At 42.1% G+C, this 20,764-nt stretch overlaps 2 protein-coding genes across 7 annotated transcripts in view; one reads left to right on the forward strand and one right to left on the reverse strand.

Annotated features, from left to right (window-relative positions):
• Nucleotides 1–20,143, forward strand: part of WDR89 (WD repeat domain 89) — a 44,182-nt gene extending 24,039 nt beyond the window's left edge. For 3 of the 6 annotated variants that reach the window (XM_077819504.1, XM_077819508.1, XM_077819507.1), the window contains one exon: nt 18,790–20,143. In XM_077819504.1, the coding sequence (XP_077675630.1) occupies nt 18,830–19,990 (1,161 nt within the window). In that variant the 5' untranslated portion in view covers nt 18,790–18,829 and the 3' untranslated portion in view covers nt 19,991–20,143. Of the gene's footprint in view, nt 1–12,006; nt 14,216–18,789 lie in introns of those variants that run through there. The other 3 variants (XM_077819505.1, XM_077819503.1, XM_077819506.1) reach the window with 2 other exon arrangements.
• LOC144266193 (myb/SANT-like DNA-binding domain-containing protein 7) lies at nt 508–3,910 on the reverse strand. The gene is made up of 2 exons (XM_077819510.1): nt 1,571–3,910; nt 508–980 (listed from the first exon to the last, which is right to left on the reverse strand). Exons 1-2 carry the CDS (start codon nt 2,148–2,150, stop codon nt 898–900), a joined length of 663 nt encoding a protein of 220 aa, XP_077675636.1. The 5' UTR covers nt 2,151–3,910; the 3' UTR covers nt 508–897.
• Nucleotides 20,144–20,764: the final 621 nt, after the last annotated feature.

Below are 20,764 nucleotides of genomic sequence, written 5' to 3' on the forward strand. Positions count from 1 at the left end.
TACTGACTCGCTTAGACCTCAGCGAAACCAATGTTATTACTGCTTGCTGTGTGCTCCACAATATCTGTGAGAGTAAGGGGGAGACGTTTATGGCGGGGTGGGAGGTTGAGGCAAATCGCCTGGCTGCTGGTTACGCGCAGCCAGACACCAGGGCGGTTAGAAGAGCACAGGAGGGTGCGGTATGCATCGGAGAAGCTTTGAAAACCAGTTTCATGACTGGCCAGGCTACGGTGTGAAAGTTCTCTTTGTTTCTCCTTGATGAAACCCCCCGCCCCTTGGTTCACTCTAATTCCCTGTAAGCTAACTACCCTCCCCTCCTCCCTTCGATCACCGCTTGCAGAGGCAATAAAGTAATTGTTTCTTCACATTCATGCATTCTTTATTCATTCATTCACACAAATCGGGGTATGACTACCAAGGTAGCCCAGGAGGGGTGGTGGAGGAGGGAAGGAAAACGCCACACAGCACTTTAAAAGTTTACAACTTTAAAATTTATTGAATGCCAGCCTTCTTTTTTTTGAGCAATCCTCTGTGGCGGAGTGGCTGGTTGGCCGGTGGGGTGTGGAGGCTATGGAACTTGGGGAGGAGGGCGGTTGGTTACACAGGGGCTGTAGTGGCAGTCTGTGCTCCAGCTGGCTTTGGTGCAGCTCAACCATACACTGGAGCATACTGGTTTGATCCTCCAGCAGCCTCAGCATTGAATCCTGCCTCCTCTCATCACGGTGCCACCACATTTGAGCTTCAGCCTTGTCTTCAGCCTGCCACTTACTCTCTTCAGCCCGCCACCTCTCCTCCTGGTCATTTTGTGCTTTCCTGCACTCTGACGTTATTTGCCTCCACGCATTTGTCTGTGCTCCGTCAGTGTGGGAGGACAGCATGAGCTCAGAGAACATTTCATCACGAGTGCGTTTTTTTTTTCTTTCTAGTCTTCACTAGCCTCTGGGAAGGAGAAGATCCTGTGATCATTGAAACACATGCAGCTGGTGGAGAAAAAAAAAGGGACCGCGGTATTTAAAAAGACACATTTTATAGAACAGTGGCTACACTCTCTTTCAGGGTAAACCTTGTTGTTAACATTACATACATAGCATATGTGCTTTCGTTACAAGGTCGCATTTTGCTTCCCTCCACCGCGTGGCTACCCCCTCAACTCTCCCCCCTCCCCGTGGCTAACAGCGGGGAACATTTCTGTTCAGCCACAGGCAAACAGCCCAGCAGGAACGGGCTCCTCTGAGTGTCCCCTGAAGACAAGCACCCTATTTCAACTAGGTGACCATGAATGATATCTCACTCTCCTGAGGATAACACAGAGAGATAAAGAACGGATGTTGTTTGAACGCCAGCAAACATACACTGCAATGCTTTGTTGTACAATGATTCCCGAGTACGTGTTACTGGCCTGGAGTGGTAAAGTGTCCTACCATGAAGGACGCAATAAGGCTGCCCTCCCCAGAAACCTTTTGCAAAGGCTTTGGGAGTACATCCAGGAGAGCTGCAAATGCCAGGGCAATGTAATCCTTTCACATGCTTGCTTTTAAACCATGTATAGTATTTTAAAAGGTACACTCACCGGAGGTCCCTTCTCCGCCTGCCGGGTCCAGGAGGCAGCCTTGGGTAGGTTCGGGGGGTACTGGCTCCAGGTCCAGGGTGAGAAACAGTTCCTGGCTGTCGGGAAAAGCGGTTTCTCCGCTTGCTTTCTGTGAGCTATCTACAACCTCATCATCATCATCTTCTTCGTCCCGAAAACCTGCTTCCGTGTTGCCTCCATCTCCATTGAAGGAGTCAAACAACACGGCTGGGGTAGTGGTTGCTGAACCCCCTAAAATGGCATGCAGCTCATCATAGAAGCGGCATGTTTGGGGCTCTGACCCGGAGCGGCCGTTCACCTCTCTGGTTTTCTGGTAGGCTTGCCTCAGCTCCTTAAGTTTCACGCGGCACTGCTTCGGGTCCCTGTTATGGCCTCTGTCCTTCATGCCCTGGGAGATTTTGACAAAGGTTTTGGCATTTCGAAAACTGGAACGGAGTTCTGATAGCACGGATTCCTCTCCCCATTCAGTGATCAGATCCCGTACCTCCAGTTCGGTCCATGCTGGAGCTCTTTTGCGATTCTGGGACTCCATCATGGTCACCTGTGCTGATGAGCTCTGCATGGTCACCTCTGCTGATGAACTCTGCACGGTCACCTGCAGCTTGCCACGCTGGCCAAACAGGAAATTGAAATTCTAAAGTTTGCGGGCCTTTTCCTGTCTACCTGGCCCGTGCATCTGAGTTGAGAGTGCTGTCCAGAGCGGTCACAATGGAGCACTCTGGGATAGCTCCCGGAGGCCAGTACCGTCGAATTGTGTCCACAGTACTCCAAATTCGACCCGGCAAAGCCGATTTATGCGCTAATCCACTTGTCAGGGGTGGAGTAAGGAAATCGATTTTAAGAGCCCTTTAAGTCAAAATAAAGGGCTTCATCGTGTGGACGGGTGCAGGTTTACATCGATTTAACGCTGCTAAATTAGACCTAAAGTCCTAGTGTAGACCAGGGCTAAGTGTCGTACTCAAGTTGAGGCCTTATCAGTACTGAGTAGACTGGAAGAATTACTTGTCGTGTTTTGCTTGTAACCCTCCTGCTAATACATCCCAGAATGATGTTGCAAAACAAGTGAACAGTATTACAGTGTTGACTCATTTAGTTGTGATCCACTGTAACCCTCCAGATCCTTCTTCTGCAGTACTCCTTCCTAGGCAGTCATTTCCCATTTTGTATTTTTGCAGTTGATTGTTCCTAAGTCTAGTACTTTGCATTTGTCCTTATTAAATGTCATCCTATTTTATTCAGACCATTTCTCCAGTTTGTCCAGATCATTTTAAATTTTAATCCTATCCTCCGAAGCACTTGTAATTCCTCCCAGCTTGGTATCCTCTGAAAACTTTTTAAGTGTAGTCTCTTTGCTATTATCCAAATCATTTATGAAGATATTGACTAGAACCAGACCCAGGACAGATCCTTGTGGGACTCCACTTGATATGCCCTTCCAGCTTGATTGTGAACCATTGGTAACTACTTCTTGAATACGCTTTTCCAACCAGTTGTGCAGCCACCTTATAGGCGGTTCATCTAAGCCATATTTCCGTAGTTTGCTTAAGAGGCCATGTAAAATAGTGTCAAAAGCCTTACTAAAGTCAAGATATATTACATCTACTGCTTCCCCTCTATCCACAAGGCTTGTTACCCTGTCAAAAAAGGATATTAGGTTGGGTTGACATATGTTCTTGACTGTTAACTGTTATTTATTACCTTATTTTTGTCTAGGTACTTACAGATGGATTGTTTGATTATTTGCTCCTTTTATCTTTCCGGGTACCAAAGTTAAGCTGACTTGTCTGTGATTCCATCGGTTGTCCTTATTCATTTTTTTCGTGCTAGGTACTATAGTTCCCTTTTCCAGTCCTCTTGGATCTCTTCTGTTTTCCACATGTTCTCAAAGATAATCGCTAATGGCTCATAGATCTCTTCTGCCGGATCCTTAAGTATTCTATGATTATTTCATCCGGCCCAGCTGATATGAAGACCTCTAACTTGTCTAAGTAATTCTTAACTTGTTCTTTTCCTATTTTAGCCTCAGATCCTATCCCATTTATGCTGATGTTCACTGTTTAGTTGTCCAATCACCGCTAATTTTTTGGGTGAAAACTAAAGCAAAAAGGCATTTAACATTTTGGCCATTGTTGCATTTTCTGTAATTCTTTTTATTAGAATTCTCTGTTGCATAGCCCTCTGGAGCCAAATGCACAACTGGTACTCTATGTAATGGCAATGTCATTCTTAAATATTTAACATTTTCTGAATTAAAACTTCCTTTGGTTATTTAAGCATTATTGCAATCAATTAATATTTTTTGCAGTGTAGATCTGGCCTAATGGTCTGTCTGAATTTTGTTCTATGTGTGTGTCTCATGTAGTCTTATTACGGAGAGCAATCCTTTCCTGTGCTGCTTTCTGATCCCATTTGCTGCTATTAACTGTCCTTTTCTAGTTCATGTTTTTAATATCAATAGGTCTCCAACTTGTGCTTCACCTCCTATCCAATTTACCCTTTCTTGGTACGTCTACTCTGCTAATTTTCCTGCTCAGTTATAATGTAAATAGAGATGGCCAGAATTAGAATGATGAATTTGGGCCAGGCTATATATTTGAATTTTCTTTATCCATGTCTATCCGTACAATTTTTGTTTCACATCAAATCCAACACTAGAAGGGGATATGTATCCTAGTCTGGATGCAGCCAAAATTCAAATGAACAACTGACTTTCTAAAACTTCCATCTTTCTTTGGAGCAAAGTTGCACAAGAACAAGTTGGTGCTGACTAACCCAAAACTTAATCTAAACTTAATCCAGATGCAAACACCATTTTCTTGGTCCATCTCTGTGAACCCTGCAAAGTGATGAAGAAGAAACTTCATATTCTGTATTGATGGGAATGTTTCTAAGCAAAAAGATTAGGGTACAAAACTGTCCTCATTCCCTTCTTGTGTAGACTCATGGACTTTAAGGCCAGAAGGGACCATCATGATCATCTTGTGTGACCTCTTGCACCTTGCAGGTCACAGAACCTCATCCACCCTCTCCTGTAATAGAGCTATAACCTCTGGCTGAGTTACTGAAGTCCTCAAATTATGATTTAAAGACTTCAAGTGAACAGAGACTCCACCATTTACAATAGTTTAAACCTGCAAGTGCCCGCTGCTGCAGAGGTAGTTTTCTTTCCCCCTAGTTCTCATTGAGGCTCTAGTTCAGGGTTTTTTACCCAGTGGGTTGGGACCCAAAATTGGGTCGCCAGCATGTTTCAAAGGGTTGTGTGGCAGCTCCTGTGTCTCCTATCTCATGCTCCAGGCACTGCAGCCTCTGGGGTCCCAGTGCCGCCAGTCAGGTTTGCCCCAGCCATCATGACAGGAGTCCAGGTAGATCAAATTTGAGTGAGTGACACTGCAACCCTCTGAGCCAGGTCATAACGCCATTCAAACAAATTTGGTCCAGTCATGGGGCTGGGGCACTGCAATACCTGGAGCAGAGAGCAAAGTTTAGCCAGCCCCTCAGCACAGGAGATAGAGGTGGTTAGGGACTATTTAGAAAAGCTGGACGTGCACAAGTCCATGGGGCCGGACGACTTGCATCCGAGAGTGCTGAAGGAATTGGCGGCTGTGATTGCAGAGCCATTGGCCATTATCTTTGAAAACTCGTGGCGAACCGGGGAAGTCCCGGATGACTGGAAAAAGGCTAATGTAGTGCCAATCTTTAAAAAAGGGAAGAAGGAGGATCCTGGGAACTACAGGCCAGTCAGCCTCACCTCAGTCCCTGGAAAAATCATGGAGCAGGTCCTCAAAGAATCAATCCTGATGCACTTGCATGAGAGGAAAGTGATCAGGAACAGCCAGCATGGATTCACCAAGGGAAGGTCATGCCTGACTAATCTAATCGCCTTTTATGATGAGATTACTGGTTCTGTGGATGAAGGGAAAGCAGTGGATGTATTGTTTCTTGACTTTAGCAAAGCTTTTGACACGGTCTCCCACAGTATTCTTGTCAGCAAGTTAAGGAAGTATGGGCTGGATGAATGCACTATAAGGTAGGTAGAAAGCTGGCTAGATTGTCGGGCTCAACGGGTAGTGATCAATGGCTCCATGTCTAGTTGGCAGCCGGTATCAAGTGGAGTGCCCCAAGGGTCGGTCCTGGGGCCGGTTTTGTTCAATATCTTCATAAATGATCTGGAGGATGGTGTGGATTGCACTCTCAGCAAATTTGCGGATGATACTAAACTGGGAGGAGTGGTAGATACGCTGAAGGGGAGGGATAGGATATAGAAGGACCTAGACAAATTAGAGGATTGGGCCAAAAGAAATCTGATGAGGTTCAATAAGGATAAGTGCAGGGTCCTGCACTTAGGATGGAAGAATCCAATGCACCACTACAGACTAGGGACCGAATGGCTAGGCAGCAGTTCTGCGGAAAAGGACCTACGGGTGACAGTGGACGAGAAGCTGGATATGAGTCAGCAGTGTGCCCTTGTTGCCAAGAAGGCCAATGGCATTTTGGGATGTATAAGTAGGGGCATAGCGAGCAGATCGAGGGACATGATTGTTCCCCTCTATTCGACATTGGTGAGGCCTCATCTGGAGTACTGTGTCCAGTTTTGGGCCCCACACTACAAGAAGGATGTGGATAAATTGGAGAGAGTCCAGCGAAGGGCAACAAAAATGATTAGGGGTCTAGAACACATGACTTATGAGGAGAGGCTGAGGGAGCTGGGATTGTTTAGCCTGCAGAAGAGAAGAATGAGGAGGGATTTGATAGCTGCTTTCAACTACCTGAAAGGGGGTTCCAAAGAGGATGGCTCTAGACTGTTCTCAATGGTAGCAGATGACAGAACGAGGAGTAATGGTCTCAAGTTGCAGTGGGGGAGGTTTAGATTGGATATTAGGAAACCCTTTTTCACTAAGAGGGTGGTGAAACACTGGAATGCGTTACCTAGGGAGGTGGTAGAATCTCCTTCCTTAGAGGTTTTTAAGGTCAGGCTTGACAAAGCCCTGGCTGGGATTTAACTGGGAATTGGTCCTGCTTCGAGCAGGGGGTTGGACTAGATGACCTTCAGGGGTCCCTTCCAACCCTGATATTCTATGATTCTAAGATGCCACTGTGGGGTGAGTGCCAGGGAGGACCCAAGCCCCCCGGGGGGCAGGATCCAACCAATACCCCAGACTATTTTCTGGGTCTTGACAGGCCATAAACATTTACAAATGGGTCCTGAACCCAAAAAAGTTGAGAACCATTGCCTGTATCAAGCCTCTGTGACTTTCTCCTTGATGCTCTTCTGGTTGTCTGATTTACATTTTTTCTTTTACTGCCTCTGGTACCTAAGCTTATTTCCCTGCTCCTTTTTCCTGTCCCTTAGCCTTTACTGCTGTTCTTGAGCCGGATCATACTCCTAAAGACACATGTTGTAAGGAAGTAGAGATGGAATTGGCCTTACTGAATGACAGAGGTTTATATTTTCTCCTCTACCCCCACATTATTTGTCTGTCCCTCCCTTCTGCCCCTTAGGACTAATAATTTTCTCTCTTGTACAGGTACAAAATCTCCCTAGATTAATTTTTACTGCCTTTGACATGCCACTTGGAACTTAGACCTAGCTGATTTGTTTGGAAGGATAAAACAAATGTCTGTACTGGATTAACCATTGTGATTCCCTGTTGTTGCACAAGCCATACAATTAACTGCTTCTTACATGTTCTCTCAGTCTCATCTTTGCACTTTCCACAAAGCCCCTTATGCCTGAAATTCCCTCCCTGCCTGATATGCCATGCCTCTACCCTCTTCACCTCCAAGTCTCTCCTTAAAACATATTATTTCCAGTGAGCCTACATCTCTGTAGTTCTCACTTCAGTAAGATTAACAAAATCAACTGCAGTATTTACAAATAGCACAAAATCATTGAGACTCTCAAAGCACACACGTATATTTACCCCGTTCCTTGTTGTTTTTTTTTTTTTTTTTTGCATCTTACCCCCATCCTAAATGTTATGTTGTCTGTTTAATTCGTAAGTTTGGAGCTGGAACCCTTTCTCCAGTTGTTCGTAAAGCATGTTGGCACCCCTTTTTGTATAAGGAATTGTAATATACTGAGTAATTGTCTACTTGTGCTTCCTTTTACTGATTAGTAGACTTGGCTGATTCACCTTGTTTTCCCCACTGGTGCTGATGATAGGGGAGGCTCCAGAAGGCATTATGCTGTGAGTAAAAGTGGAGCATATTGTGCAAATGCTAATGTGTTCTCCTAAACCAATGCTGTGCTTGGTGTTTTCATTGTAAAATGCAAACCACACATTTGTTGCAGCTGTGTGGACCGCTTTACATTGGCCAGTGATTGCTTGTTTAGTCTTCATTTTTGTTTTTTTTCTTTAACTTCTAATAATTGTGAAAGGGAAAGAGTGAGGATTTGTTTTCATTGGTGAGAGTGGGAAAGAACTTAGCATGATTCCACATACAGTTGTTCAAACCGCTTGCTGTGTTTGATTTTTGACCTGCAGTGAGCAGGCTGCCAAATCTGTAGGTTGTTTTCATTTTTAATAAATGTTTCTATTCACAAGTTACTCTTACATACTGATTAAACCTTTCTAAGATAAACAGCTCGTTTCTCCCATTTTCCACGGTGTATTTCAGAGAGATGTGATTTAATTTGTATACATTGTTGCACTGACATTCCTTTTTGGGAACAAGGGAAGAGCTGCAGAATCTCACAATTCCCATGAACCATCCTAAAAAGAGAAGGAATCTACTTTATGAATCACTGGGTTATTTTTTGAAAACCTTGTTGGATTAAAATGACTCATTGATCTGTCTTTAGCTGGGGAAATGCTGTTTATAACTGTCATGCCAAGCACAGAACATTACAATATATGTTCTGATAACACTACATATTAGCCCTACAAAACTGACAGATATTTATTTTACTACTTTAGAATTCTAATGTACCTACCCCAGACACTTGGCACCCTTGACACTTAAGGGAAAACCAGAAGCAAACTCCACCATAAATCAGAAATAAACAGCTATCCTATACATCAAAAAGATATCACCCTCCCCTCCCTGCTCCTTCCAGTATTACCCTTCAGGGGACCATTCCATCCTCTCTCTACTCTCTCCTGCCCCCAAAAGCCAGTAAAAAGGTGAGCTTTGCAGCATACCCTGAAGGTCCACAGATTTAGGCTGTTTCAGATTGGTAGGTGTAAAAGCTTGAAAGTTGGGGTGTTTTCGCAGAAAGTGCCCTGCAAGAAGCTGCTTCTCTCTCAACCAAGGAAGCTGCAGCTTGAATGCCTCTGCTGATCTCAATTGTTGCAGTATGGCATAGGGGAGGGGTCTCTCAGGTAAGCAGGCCCCAGGCCATTTAACATGGCTTTATAGGTCAAAATTAATACCTTAAAGTGCTCCCAGAACCCCAAAGGCAGCCTGTGAAGATAATGAAGCACTAGTGAAATGTACTTGAGGTGAGATACTCTGCTTAAAAAGTAGGCTACTGAATTCTGTACTCGCTTCAGTTTCTGAATGGATTTAAGAGTTAACTTCAAGTAGGGAACACATTGTAAAAGTCTGAGAGGGAGTTGACAAAGCCATAGATAAGTGGCCAAGCCCACGTCCAAAATACAAGGTCACAACTTCTTGGTTAGCCACAAATAAAAGAGGGCTGTGCAGCCGCTGCTGAAACGCGATCATCCAACAATAACTGGGAATCCAATCAGATTCTGAGGTAGCCAATACAAGCTACAAATGGTGGCCAGATCCCTTCAGTCAGATCTTCCATTTGCTTTCCTCAGTTAACCAACATCACCTGTGTCTTTACTAACTGTTGGTGTTCTATCTCACCCAGTCACTGGAAAAGGCATTCATCTGCGCCACCTGAGTTGGAAAAGAGAAAACATAAAGCTGGGTTTCATCCTGAAGGCACCACAACCAGTACTTCCTTGTTCTCCTTCGAATGGCCTTGTATTCAATCCAGTTCACTTTGTAATATGGGCATGGACACTTGTTTCTCATTGATCACCACAAGTAGTCGTTATGTATACCCATATTCACAGAGGTCAAGGAACTCTGAGGCAACTAGAGACTGTGAGGGCTGTGATAACAGAACCTTTCAATAATCTTAACCACAGAGGGAAGATTAGATACAGAGCAGTGATTAGCCATATTGTCAAAGTTAAAACATGGCTTCCTGAACAAAGCCCATACTTGTGTTTTCTAAAGAGAAGCTGGCGGCTGCCCTTTTTATGGGAGGCACTGTTGTATTGATTTAGATGGAATAAATGGGCCAGAGATGTTAACATAACCCAGTCACTGTCGAATATTAAAGGTTCATGGTTCAGTACACAGAGACCTCAGGCTGCTTTGCACTATGGCAAACACCATTTAAAATCCTTTAACCTTGTATTAAGAGACACAGAAAAGAAGTATAGGTTTCAGAGTAGCAGCCGTGTGAGTCTGTATTCGCAAAAAGAAAAGGAGTACTTGTGGCACCTTAGAGACTAACAAATTTATTGGAGCATAAGCTTTCGTGAGCTATGAAATGAGCTGTAGCTCACGAAACCTTATGCTCTAATAAATAAATTTATTAGTCTCTAAGGTGCCACAAATACGCCTTTTCTTTTTGAGAAAAGAAGTAAAAACAGTTAAAGCATTTGAAATGTAAAATATTAAGTAAGGCTTTCATTTTAAGAACATCCCCTGTTCCCATTAGCTGGAGAGAGTTTTTTGAAGGAACCTCTCCTCCCCCCTTGTTTGACAGTCTCTTGGATGGTGTCAAAGATGGTAATAACTGTCCTATCGGGGAAAAGAGAAGAAATTATCGGAGATGGCCTGGAGCTGCTGTTGCTGCTGCTGTTGGTAAAGTCTGATCCTGTTTCATCCCAGGTGGTGGTTTGGATTCTGTGGAGCCGGTAGAAGTGGTGATGTTATCTGGGTCCCTGTCTCTAGCCCAGTCTGATCAGGACATCACTTAACATTAGAATGAAGAAGATCTGGGGTCACATGAAGGTCCCAAAGTCTTCAAGTATCCAAAAAGGGAGTGATGGGAGGAATAGGCCTCCCCCCCCCATTATTTTGTCCATCAGTTAGGCATAATATCTGACACACCAATTTTGGTCAATTAATTTCTGATTCCACATCCTTTTTTTTTTTTTTTTTAAACCAAGCATAATTTCAACACAGTCCTTGTATTATATCAGTGTGGCCTATTATGTTTGGACTAATTTAGTCTCTTTGTCTGGTTCTCACGCACCTGTTTATAACATTCTTTATTGAAAGCAATTTTTACAACTGAGCTTACAATTAGGGTAAATTTGTTGGCCCAGTTATTACAACAGCACTTAAAATCACTGTTCGTACTGGGCCCTGTGCTTCCCTGCTAACCTCCACTGTCAAGAAGGACATGGATCTGATGCATAGGTTGCGTCATGAGGTTTCGCCAGTACCTCGGAGAGCTCTACTAGTTAAAATTCTAGTAGTGATGATATAGCATTTGTTGTCCCAAAGATAATTGTCCTGTTTTCACAGAAATGAAAAATTTGGTCCAAATCTTGACAATGTATAGGGAATATTTTTTTCTACTTGGTGCTCTCAGTACAAGATGAGGCTTACATATATATCTTTATTCTAGAGCTAGATGATGAAGGACTTAATAAATTAGTCTTTCCCCTTTACTTAATTGGAGAGGCTTTAAGCATTAGGAATAAAAATGAAACCACCTGTCCCATATTTCTTTTTAATGGTTGTGAGCTCTGTTCAGGATCCTTGTAGGTTTGGGGAGTGAGCAACCAAATTAAACAATAAGACTGATCCACCCAGTATGTTGCTGTGTGCGCTTGTGGGTTTGGTCAACCAGCTGCATATTTTGAAAACTCTAATGGTGCCAGTAAAGATGTGAACAAACTGGAGAGAGTCCAGAGGAGAAGAACAAAAATGATAAAAGGGTTAGAAAACATGACCTGTGAGGAAAGATTGAAATAATTGGGCATGTTTAGTCTAGAGAAGAGAAGGTTGAGGGGGGACATTATAGCCTTGAAATATGTAAAAGCCTGTTGTAAAGAGGACGGCGAACATTTGTTCTCCAAGTCCACTAAGGGTGCGGCAAGAATTAATCCTCTTAGTTTGTAGCAAGGGAGACTAGGTTAGATATTAGGAAAAATGTTCTAACCATAAGGATAGTTAAGCACTGGAACAGCTTAACAAGGTAGGTTGTGGAATCCCTGTCATTGGAGGTTTTTAAGAACAGGTTGGACAAACACCTGTCAGGGATGGTCTAGATTTACTTGGTCCTGCCTTAGTGCAGGGGGATGGACTAGATGACCTCTTGAGGTCCTTTCCAGCCCCACATTTCTACGATTTAAATAAAAAACACTTTATAAAAAAACAAACAAACAAATTACAACAGCAGGAAATTTCCTTTCAGGTTAATTTTAAACCTAATTTACAAACTGTGCACCCTCTTTTCCAAGGATAGCACCTGGTTTCTAATCTCATAGGTGCTTTACTGTGCCTAAGATCAAAACATTAGGAGACCTGTTGAAACAGTAGCAAAGTTGTTGCAGGCTTGGCGGATGGAGGGTGTGGTAACACTGCATCACAGACTACATTCTTGAGTGCATAGCATCATTTGCCTTATATATTCTTGTAAATGGCAGCATTCCAACACTTAGTTATCTTCTGTTGTGCTTGGAAGATCATTATTTCCTATTTATCTCATAAATTTAACACACATCCTATTCCTCCAATTTAAACTCTCCCACCAAAATACAACAGTGACTTCCCCTTCTGAAAAGGAAGGGCTGGCAGCTACACCCTGAAGTCAGCATGAATTGTTTATATAACCTTCAATCAGGAATTCATAATAGACTAAAGTATTTTTCACCAGAGCAGAGATTGTTGCATATTAGTATAACAGGTTTTAGTGAGACATGCTAGCTGTCAAGTGCAGCATAAACCCCTTTCAGCCATTTCACTGTAAACAGAATTGAAAGACCATACCCCCTCACCTTCCAGTACATATAAATTACATCTCTCTGGAAAACATGAAAACATTTTCCCCCAGTATTTCAGAGCAACTAAAACTGTAAAATTTGGAGTAAACAATTAGAAGATGCCCCAAGCCATTCTGTTTTCTAGAGAACCCCAATATGTTAACTTGAAGTAGGACTTTGCAGACAGTGCACATTGTAGGGTATAATTTGACGTTTCCCTGCGTTAATAAAATTTTTGACACACAAGATGAGTGTTGCAGAAATTGCACATGGAATAATATCTTTTATCAAAGTCAGTAATATTAAACAATATTACAGGTTAAAACAGGTTACTTTCCAAATGGCTGACATTTGTCAGGAGAATGTCTGTCTGAGTTTACTTGACCTTTCTAGTCTAAAAAGGTTTGATTATTTTGAGGTAGAAATTTAAGTCAATATGGAAAATTACCTTTTTCTTACAAACAGAATCTGACTGGGACCCACTATATACATGTTCTGCAATCATCACAGTTCAGATTACCCCAGGTTCTGCAGACCACTTCCCTTCTGCGTCCACAGGCAGGCACAAATTTGGAAATACTCTTTTAAAACATAAGTTTCTGTTGTAATTCTTCAGTGATCTTGACTAAATATGCCATGTTCCATTTCTACTTTCTGTTACTAATAAAATTATCTATGTTTTTCCCTTAATTTTTTTAAAAAAAGCAGATCACAGGTTTATCTGAGCATTGTTAAATAATTAAACCACTTTTTTTCTCTCAGAACTATAGTTTGTGTCTTTTGTCTTTTTTATCCATTGCCTCATCTTTGAAGTACTGTCATAAAACTATCTGGTGAGTATTTTTCACCCCATTAGTATATCAAGGAAAAGTAAGGACATAATTATTTTTGAAAAAGCACTATATAGGTAGGTATAGCTTAATGAACCCAGAGTAAGTTGCAGTCCCTGCTCTGAAGAGCTCACAATCTACTGAACAGTGCTTATGAACTGGCCGATGTTTATGTAATTACATTGCTGAATGCTTGCCTAATCTGGAAGAGCTATCCAGAAAGGTTTGGAAGAAGTAAATTGTGATGATTAAGCTTGTGCACACGTTTGTGCCAGACAGAATATTGTACGTTCTCTCTGGGGAGAAAGAGACTTTCCACAGGATGTCTGCGTTTTGTGGTAAAAAAATGCACTTACAGATGTATTCTGTAGGGTTGCTTTGATGTGGAATATTAACCTGGGGACCTTATTGTCACAGGATATTACTGAAGCAAATAGTTTTGTGAGATTATTTGTGACTTGGGAATTAAGCTTTTGTGAGTGTAAGTGTGTACTTAAACTGATGTTTGGTGTGAATTTGGCCCTGATTGTTTCATCATAAGATGAATATTTTACACATTATGAACAGCGCCCCCCCCCATTATCTATTTCCAGACACTACAGACAAATCCATAACAATATAAAATTCAGATATATTGTAGAACATTCTATGGTAACCCATGGTAGCTGATAATTTTTTTCATGGAAATTTTAAAAGGTTTAACTAAAACAAGTAATATAGCCCTCCCTTACTGTCCCATGTAGAGGGAAGAGCATCTTCGCAAGCAGGTTGGCTAACCTAGTGAGGAGGGCTTTAAACTAGGTTCAGCGGGGGAAGGAGACCAAAGCCCTGAGGTAAGTAGGGATGTGGGATACCGGGAGGAAGCACGAGCAGGAGAGCATGAGAGGGGAGGGCTTCTGCCTCATACTGAGAAAGCGGGAGGATCAGCAAGCTATCTCAAGTGCCTATACATAAATGCAAGAAGCCTGGGAAACAAGCAGGGAGAACTGGAAGTCCTGGCACAGTCAAGGGAATTATGATGACTGGAACAACAGAGACTTGGTAGGATAACTTTTGACCTCCTGAGGTCCCTTCCAACCCTGATATTCTATGATTCTGTGATTGTATGACATGACTGGAGTACTGTCATGGATGGATATCAACTGTTCAGGAAGGACAAGCCCAACACAAAAGGTGGGGAGTTGCATTGTATGTTAGAAAGCAGTATGACTGCTCAGAGCTCTGGTATGAAACTGCAGAAAAACCTGAGAGTCTCTGGATTAAGTTTAGAAGTGTGAGCAACAAGGGTGATGTCGTGGTGGGAGTTTGCTATAGACCACCGGACCAGGGCGATGAGGTGGACGAGGCTTTCTGCCGGCAACTAACAGAAGTTACTAGATCGTAGGCCCTGGTTCTCATGGGAGACTTCAGTCACCCTGATATCTGCTGGGAGAGCAATACAGCGGTGCACAGACAATACAGGAAGTTTTTGGAAAGCGTGGGGGACAATTTCCTGGTGCGAGTGCTGGAGGAACCAACTAGGGGCAGAGCTCTTCTCAACCTGCTGCTCACAAACCGGGAAGAATTAGTAGGGGAAGCAAAAGTGGATGGGAACATGGGAGGCAGTGACCATGAGATGGTTGAGTTTAGTATCCTGACACAAGGAAGAAAGGAGAGCAGCAGAATATGGACCCTGGACTTCAGAAAAGCAGACTCTGACTCCCTCAGGGAACTGATGCGCAGGATCCCCTTGGGAGAATAACATGAGGGGGAAAGGAGTCCTGGGGAGCTGGCTGTATTTTAAAGAATCCGTATTGAGGTTACAGAGACAAACCATCCCCAAGTGTAGTAAGAATAGTAAATATGGCAGGCAACCAGCTTGGCTTAACAGTGAAATCCTTGCTGATCTTAAACACAAAAAAGAAGCTCACAAGAAGTGGAAGATGGGACAAATGACCAGGGAAGAGTATACAAATATTGCTTGGGTATGCAGGAGTGAAATCAGGAAGGCCAAATCACACTTGGAGTTGCAGCTAGCAAGAGATGTTAAGAGTAACAAGAAGGGTTTCTTCAGGTATGTTAGCAACAAGAAGAAAGTCAAGGAAAGTGTGGGCCCATTACTGAATGAGGGAGGCAACCTAGTGACAGAGGATGTGGAAAAAGCTAATGTACTCAATGCTTTTTTTGCCTCTGTCTTCACGAACAAGGTCTGCTCCCAGACTGCTGTACTGGGCAGCACAGCGTGGGGAGGAGGTGACCAGCCCTCTGTGGAGAAAGAAGTGGTTCGGGACTATTTAGAAAAGCTGGATGAGCACAAGTCCATGGGACCGGATGCGCTGCACCCGAGAATGCTAAAGAAGTTGGTGGATGTGATTGCAGAGCCATTGGCCATGAATGACTGGAAAAAGGCTAATGTAGTGCCCATCTTTAAAAAAGGGAAGGAGGAGGATCTGGGGAATTAAAGGCCAGTCAGCCTCACCTCAGTTCCTGGAATAATCATGGAGCAGATCCTCAAGGAATCAATTCTGAAGCACTTAGAGGAGAGGAAAGTGATCGGGAACAGTCAGCATGGATTCACCAAGGGCAAGTCATGCCTGACTATTCTACTTGCCTTCTATGACAAGATAACTGGCTCTGTGGATGAGGGGAAAGCAGTGGACGTGTTGTTCCTTGACGTTAGCAAAGCTTTTGACACGGTCTCCCACAGTATTCTTGCCAGCAAGTTAAAGAAGTATGGGCTGGATGAATGGACTGTAAGGTGGATAGAAGGCTGGCTAGATTGTCGGGCTCAACGGGTAGTGATCAATGGCTTCATGTCTAGTTGGCAGCCGGTATCAAGTGGAGTGCCCCAAGGGTCGGTCCTGGGGCCAGTTTTGTTCAATATCTTCATAAATGATCTGGAGGATGGTATGGATTGCACCCTCAGCAAGTTTTCAGATGACACTGAACTGGGAGGAGAGGTAGATACGCTGGAGGGTAGGGATCGGATACAGAGGGACCTAGACAAATAGAGGATTGGGCCAAAAGAAATCTGATGAGGTTCAACAAGGACAAGTGCAGAGTCCTGCACTTAGGACAGAAGAATCCCATGCACCGCTACAGACTAGGGACCCAATGGCTCGGCAGCAGTTCTGCAGAAAAGGACCTAGGGGTTACAGTGGACAAGAAGGTAGATATGAGTCAACAGTGTGCCCTTGTTGCCAAGAAGACCAATGGCATTTTGGGATGTATAAGTAGGGGCATTGCCAGCAGATCGAGGGACGTGATTGTTCCCCTCTATTTGACATTGGTGAGGCCTCATCTGGACTACTGTGTCCAGTTTTGGGCCCCACACTAGAAGAAGGATGTGAAAAAATTAGAAAACGTCCAGTGGAGGGCAACAAAAATGATTAGGGGACTGGAACACATGACTTATAAGGAGAGGCTGAGGGAACTGGGATTGTTTAGTCTGCGGAAGAGAAGAAAGGGGGGATTTGATAGCTGCTTTCAGCTACCTGAGAGGGGGTTCCAAAGAGGATGGATCTAGACTGTTCTCAGTGGTAGCAGATGACAGAACGACGAGTAATGGTCTCAAGTTGCAGTGGGTGAGGTTTAGGTTGGATATTAGGAAAAACTTTTTCACTAGGAGGGTGATGAAGCACTGGAATGCGTTACCTAGGGAGGTGGTGGAATCTCCTTCCTTTGAAGTTTTTAAGGTCAGGCTTGACAAAGCCCTGGCTGGGATGATTTATTTGGGGATTGGTCCTGCTTTGAGCAGGGGGTTGGACTAGTTGACCTCCTGTGGTCCCTTCCAACCCTAATATTGTATGATTCTATGATTCTGTAAACCATCCACACACTTCCCTCCTGACAGTCATTCCCTTCCCTCTGCACAAATCCCCAGCCCATGCAAAATGGTCAGTTGACACAAGTAGTTGCTGTTTTCTGGGTCTGCATAAGCTGTCAGTGAAATCTGTGGGAGTTATTTTAATAATGTTTTACACTCAATTTACAATGGCATAAATATCTATTCAAGATGAAGGGCACTGGAGGGAGAATTGGGCCCACAGAACTTGGTATATGGTTTTTCAATTAGATAACTTTTATTGAAATTATGTTGCTGATTTCTATTTAAAAAGAAAAAGCTCAGCCCATCCTGTAAACTTTGCCAGCCATGTGGTCTGACTTCTGTTAAGTTTTCATAACCAAATGAAATTTCAGAAACTTTTGTTCCTTTATAGTGGCTAAAGTCTGTAAACGGACAGAAACTTAGAAATTGGCCATCATGGCAAATTATCTCAATTTAAAGGCTGTGTTAAGTTTTCTGATTCAGAATTGGCATCAACCCTGTATTGTAGTTTCACAATTTCTTACTGCTTTATAATACAGAAAACAGGATATGCTTGGTAAAAAGAGATCTCCTGTAGGGCACTTCATATATTTTGGAATAGGATACTTTTCATGTTAGGAAATTATTTTTTTTATGAGTAATCTGCACATTTTAGGACCTGTGCACTTTACTGAAATAGCTTACATTTACAGGACAGTTCAGTAATGTCACAGAAGAAATTGCATCTGAATGTAAGGTTTTTATCTATAGTGTATTAAGCGCTTTATACAGTCTATTTTTAAAATTCATTTGCTATAGGACATTCACCATTGATCTTCAGTGATAGTTCCACAATCTAAAAGCTGTTCTCTGTTGCTCAATTTCATCCCATGACTCCTAAGTTATCCTACCTTGGATTGCCTTAAACAAAAATGTACTGTAGTACGTGTATTTTAATTTTTTATTTTACCCTTTGCATTAAGGGCCAGATGTACAAATATATTTAGATGTGTAAAAATGCAGATAGGTGCCTCATAGGATTTAGAAAAGCACCCAAGCAGGTTAATTGCCTAAGTCCCAATGAGAGTTAGGCATCTACCCTGTTTAAGCTTTTCTGTTAACCCCACAAGGCACCTATCTTGCCATCCTTAGGCAAATCCGACCCTAACTGACCATCATACTGCCAAGTAGCATTTCAGGTAATATTACATATAGCTCAGCAGGTTAGGGTGTTGACTTGAGTGTCTTTCCACTTGTCAAGAACATTGCTTTCCTACTTATGAGTATTATTAAGCAAATTTGGCTAGAACAACTTGCAAATGATTCACAAAGAGAACAATTAAGATTTTATAGGCTTAGTTAAAATACTTACCTTAAAACACATTTTACCAGAATGGTTTCCTGATGGAGCAGGCTGCTGTATTCATACTTACTTCTGCTTTATCTTCTTCTGTATATATCAAATGACACTAGCTGTGGTGTAAGAACAATTTAAACCTACTTTTATGCATGAGATCTGTTGTGAAAGTTGCTGTTTCAGAGATTTTTAAGAGCTGGAATTTCTGCATAATTGAAACTTGTTTAATTCAAATAATATATTTGGGATTTGATGTATTGCAGATTCCTACCAGCTTTGGGTACAGTCTTTCTGACAACCACTATGGAGAAGATTGAAGAACAGTTTGAAAATCTGCGAATAGCAAAACGTTGTGCACTAAATGGAGACCCCACTTACTTACTGGATATAGATGTTTCAAAATCTGTCGAAGCAGAAAGCAACCACTTAGTTGCTGTTTCATGTTCCAATAAATCAATTAAAGTATATAATAGAGAAACGTTACACTTGCTAAGGGAGTATAGTGGCCATCCTGGGTTACTTAATGGAGTCAGATTTGCTCATACAAGTGAGAATATGTTGTTTTCAGCGTGCAGTGATGGCACAATAAAATGTTGGGATATTCGCTTAGCTACTCAGGAAACTGTACAGTCATTCCGTGGTTATCCTTCGAATGTTTTCATCAGCTTTGATATTAATTGCAGTGATCTTATAGTTTGTGCTGGGACAGAAAAAGTTGAAGAGGACACATTCATGGTGTTTTGGGATGCAAGAAGTAATACAAACTATGCATGCGCAGCTAAAGAGCCCTTAGGAACCTATTCAGAGACTCACAATGATGATATCACTAAAATATGTTTCCATCCTATCAAACCCAATTTGGTAGTCTCTGGATCAACTGATGGATTGGTTAATGTGTTTGATATTAACAAGGAAAATGAAGATGATGCTTTGATTGCAACTTGTAATTCGAATTCATCGGTAAGTTTTATTGGTTGGTCTGGGAAAGATTATAAACAGATATATTGCATGACACACACGGAAGGATTTTGTTGGTGGGATCTTACTCAAATAGATACTGAGGAACCAATGACATTGTTGCAGATTCTGGATGTCAGAGAAGTAGTCTTCATTGAAAATAGCAACTTAAACTATCTGATAGGTGGCTTGTACCATGAAAAGGCAGACAAATTGTTTGTTGTTGGTGGAACAGCTATGGGGAACATTCACCTAATAAACTGTGGCATTGATGGACTGAGCCTTGTGGGCACCCTTCATGGAGGGCACTCTGCTACAGTTCGCTCATTCTACTGGAACATGACAGATGATTCTTTGTTGACTGGTGGAGAGGATGCACAGCTGTTGTTATGGAAACCTGGAGCTGTGGAAAGGTCCCTTGTAAAGAAGGCATCTATGAAAATTGCTTCCCCTGTTCAGCAGCAAGTGAGAGTTCACAGCACCTCTCTCAAACGCAAGAAAAAGTAAAATTATGAAAATGGGACTATTAAATTTGTAGAGTTCACTGTTCTGAGCAATGTATTTGGGATGGTGATTTATTTGCACTATGTGGCAAATATAATTTAGTATGTAAATTTTACCTAGAAATGATCCTCACTTTATCACGTGAATAACTGTTTACCCTTTTAATAAGTATCAGTTGCTTTTTTTTAAACATTTACTTTGTATTCATTGAACAAAGTATGTCTTACAATAGTGTATATTTTTATAACAAATTTATTATATCAAATAAAATATATTGGCACAGAGATCTTGGATTAGAATAAAAGCCTGCAACTTGTACACTTCATATTACTGCCCACAGTGAAATGTTTTGGACATATTTTAAAAAATTTCAGATTTGTAGCCATCTTTTTCTTAACTTGCCTTACTGATAATTTAATGAATGAAATTGCTAAATATATCAAAGACTTAGTGTTCCTTACTAATTCTTAGAAGAAGTACTTATTGATGAAATAGAGAAAGGGTATTGTTTTGCACTATTCTCTCACTATTTAATGACAAGTATATAAACAGTGGTTCACAAACACACTTTATAGCAGAAGTGTGTTTGTTCTAGAAAACAGTAATACTTACTATATCCAGAGTACCTGTAGCCTCTTTTTATGCTCATGAAAAGTGTTATAATTGACAGTATTTGGAGAGATTATTTTCTAATCAACACACCCACTCTATGAAAATTGCAAGCTACCCCACGCTATCCTGGCAATGTATCTCAATACTGACCTGGAAGCACCACTT

Source organism: Eretmochelys imbricata, chromosome 6 (genome assembly GCF_965152235.1).
Source record: "Eretmochelys imbricata isolate rEreImb1 chromosome 6, rEreImb1.hap1, whole genome shotgun sequence".
NCBI lineage: Eukaryota > Metazoa > Chordata > Testudines > Cheloniidae > Eretmochelys > Eretmochelys imbricata.

Coding starts and splice junctions, on each gene's coding strand:
- LOC144266193 (XM_077819510.1), bottom strand. CDS start 2,150: ATGCAGAGCTCATCAGCACAGGTGACCATGATGGAGTCCCAGAATCGC. Junction 981..1,570: donor AGGCGGAGAAGGGACCTCCG/GTGAGTGTACCT, acceptor TTTCTCCACCAG/CTGCATGTGTTTCAATGATC.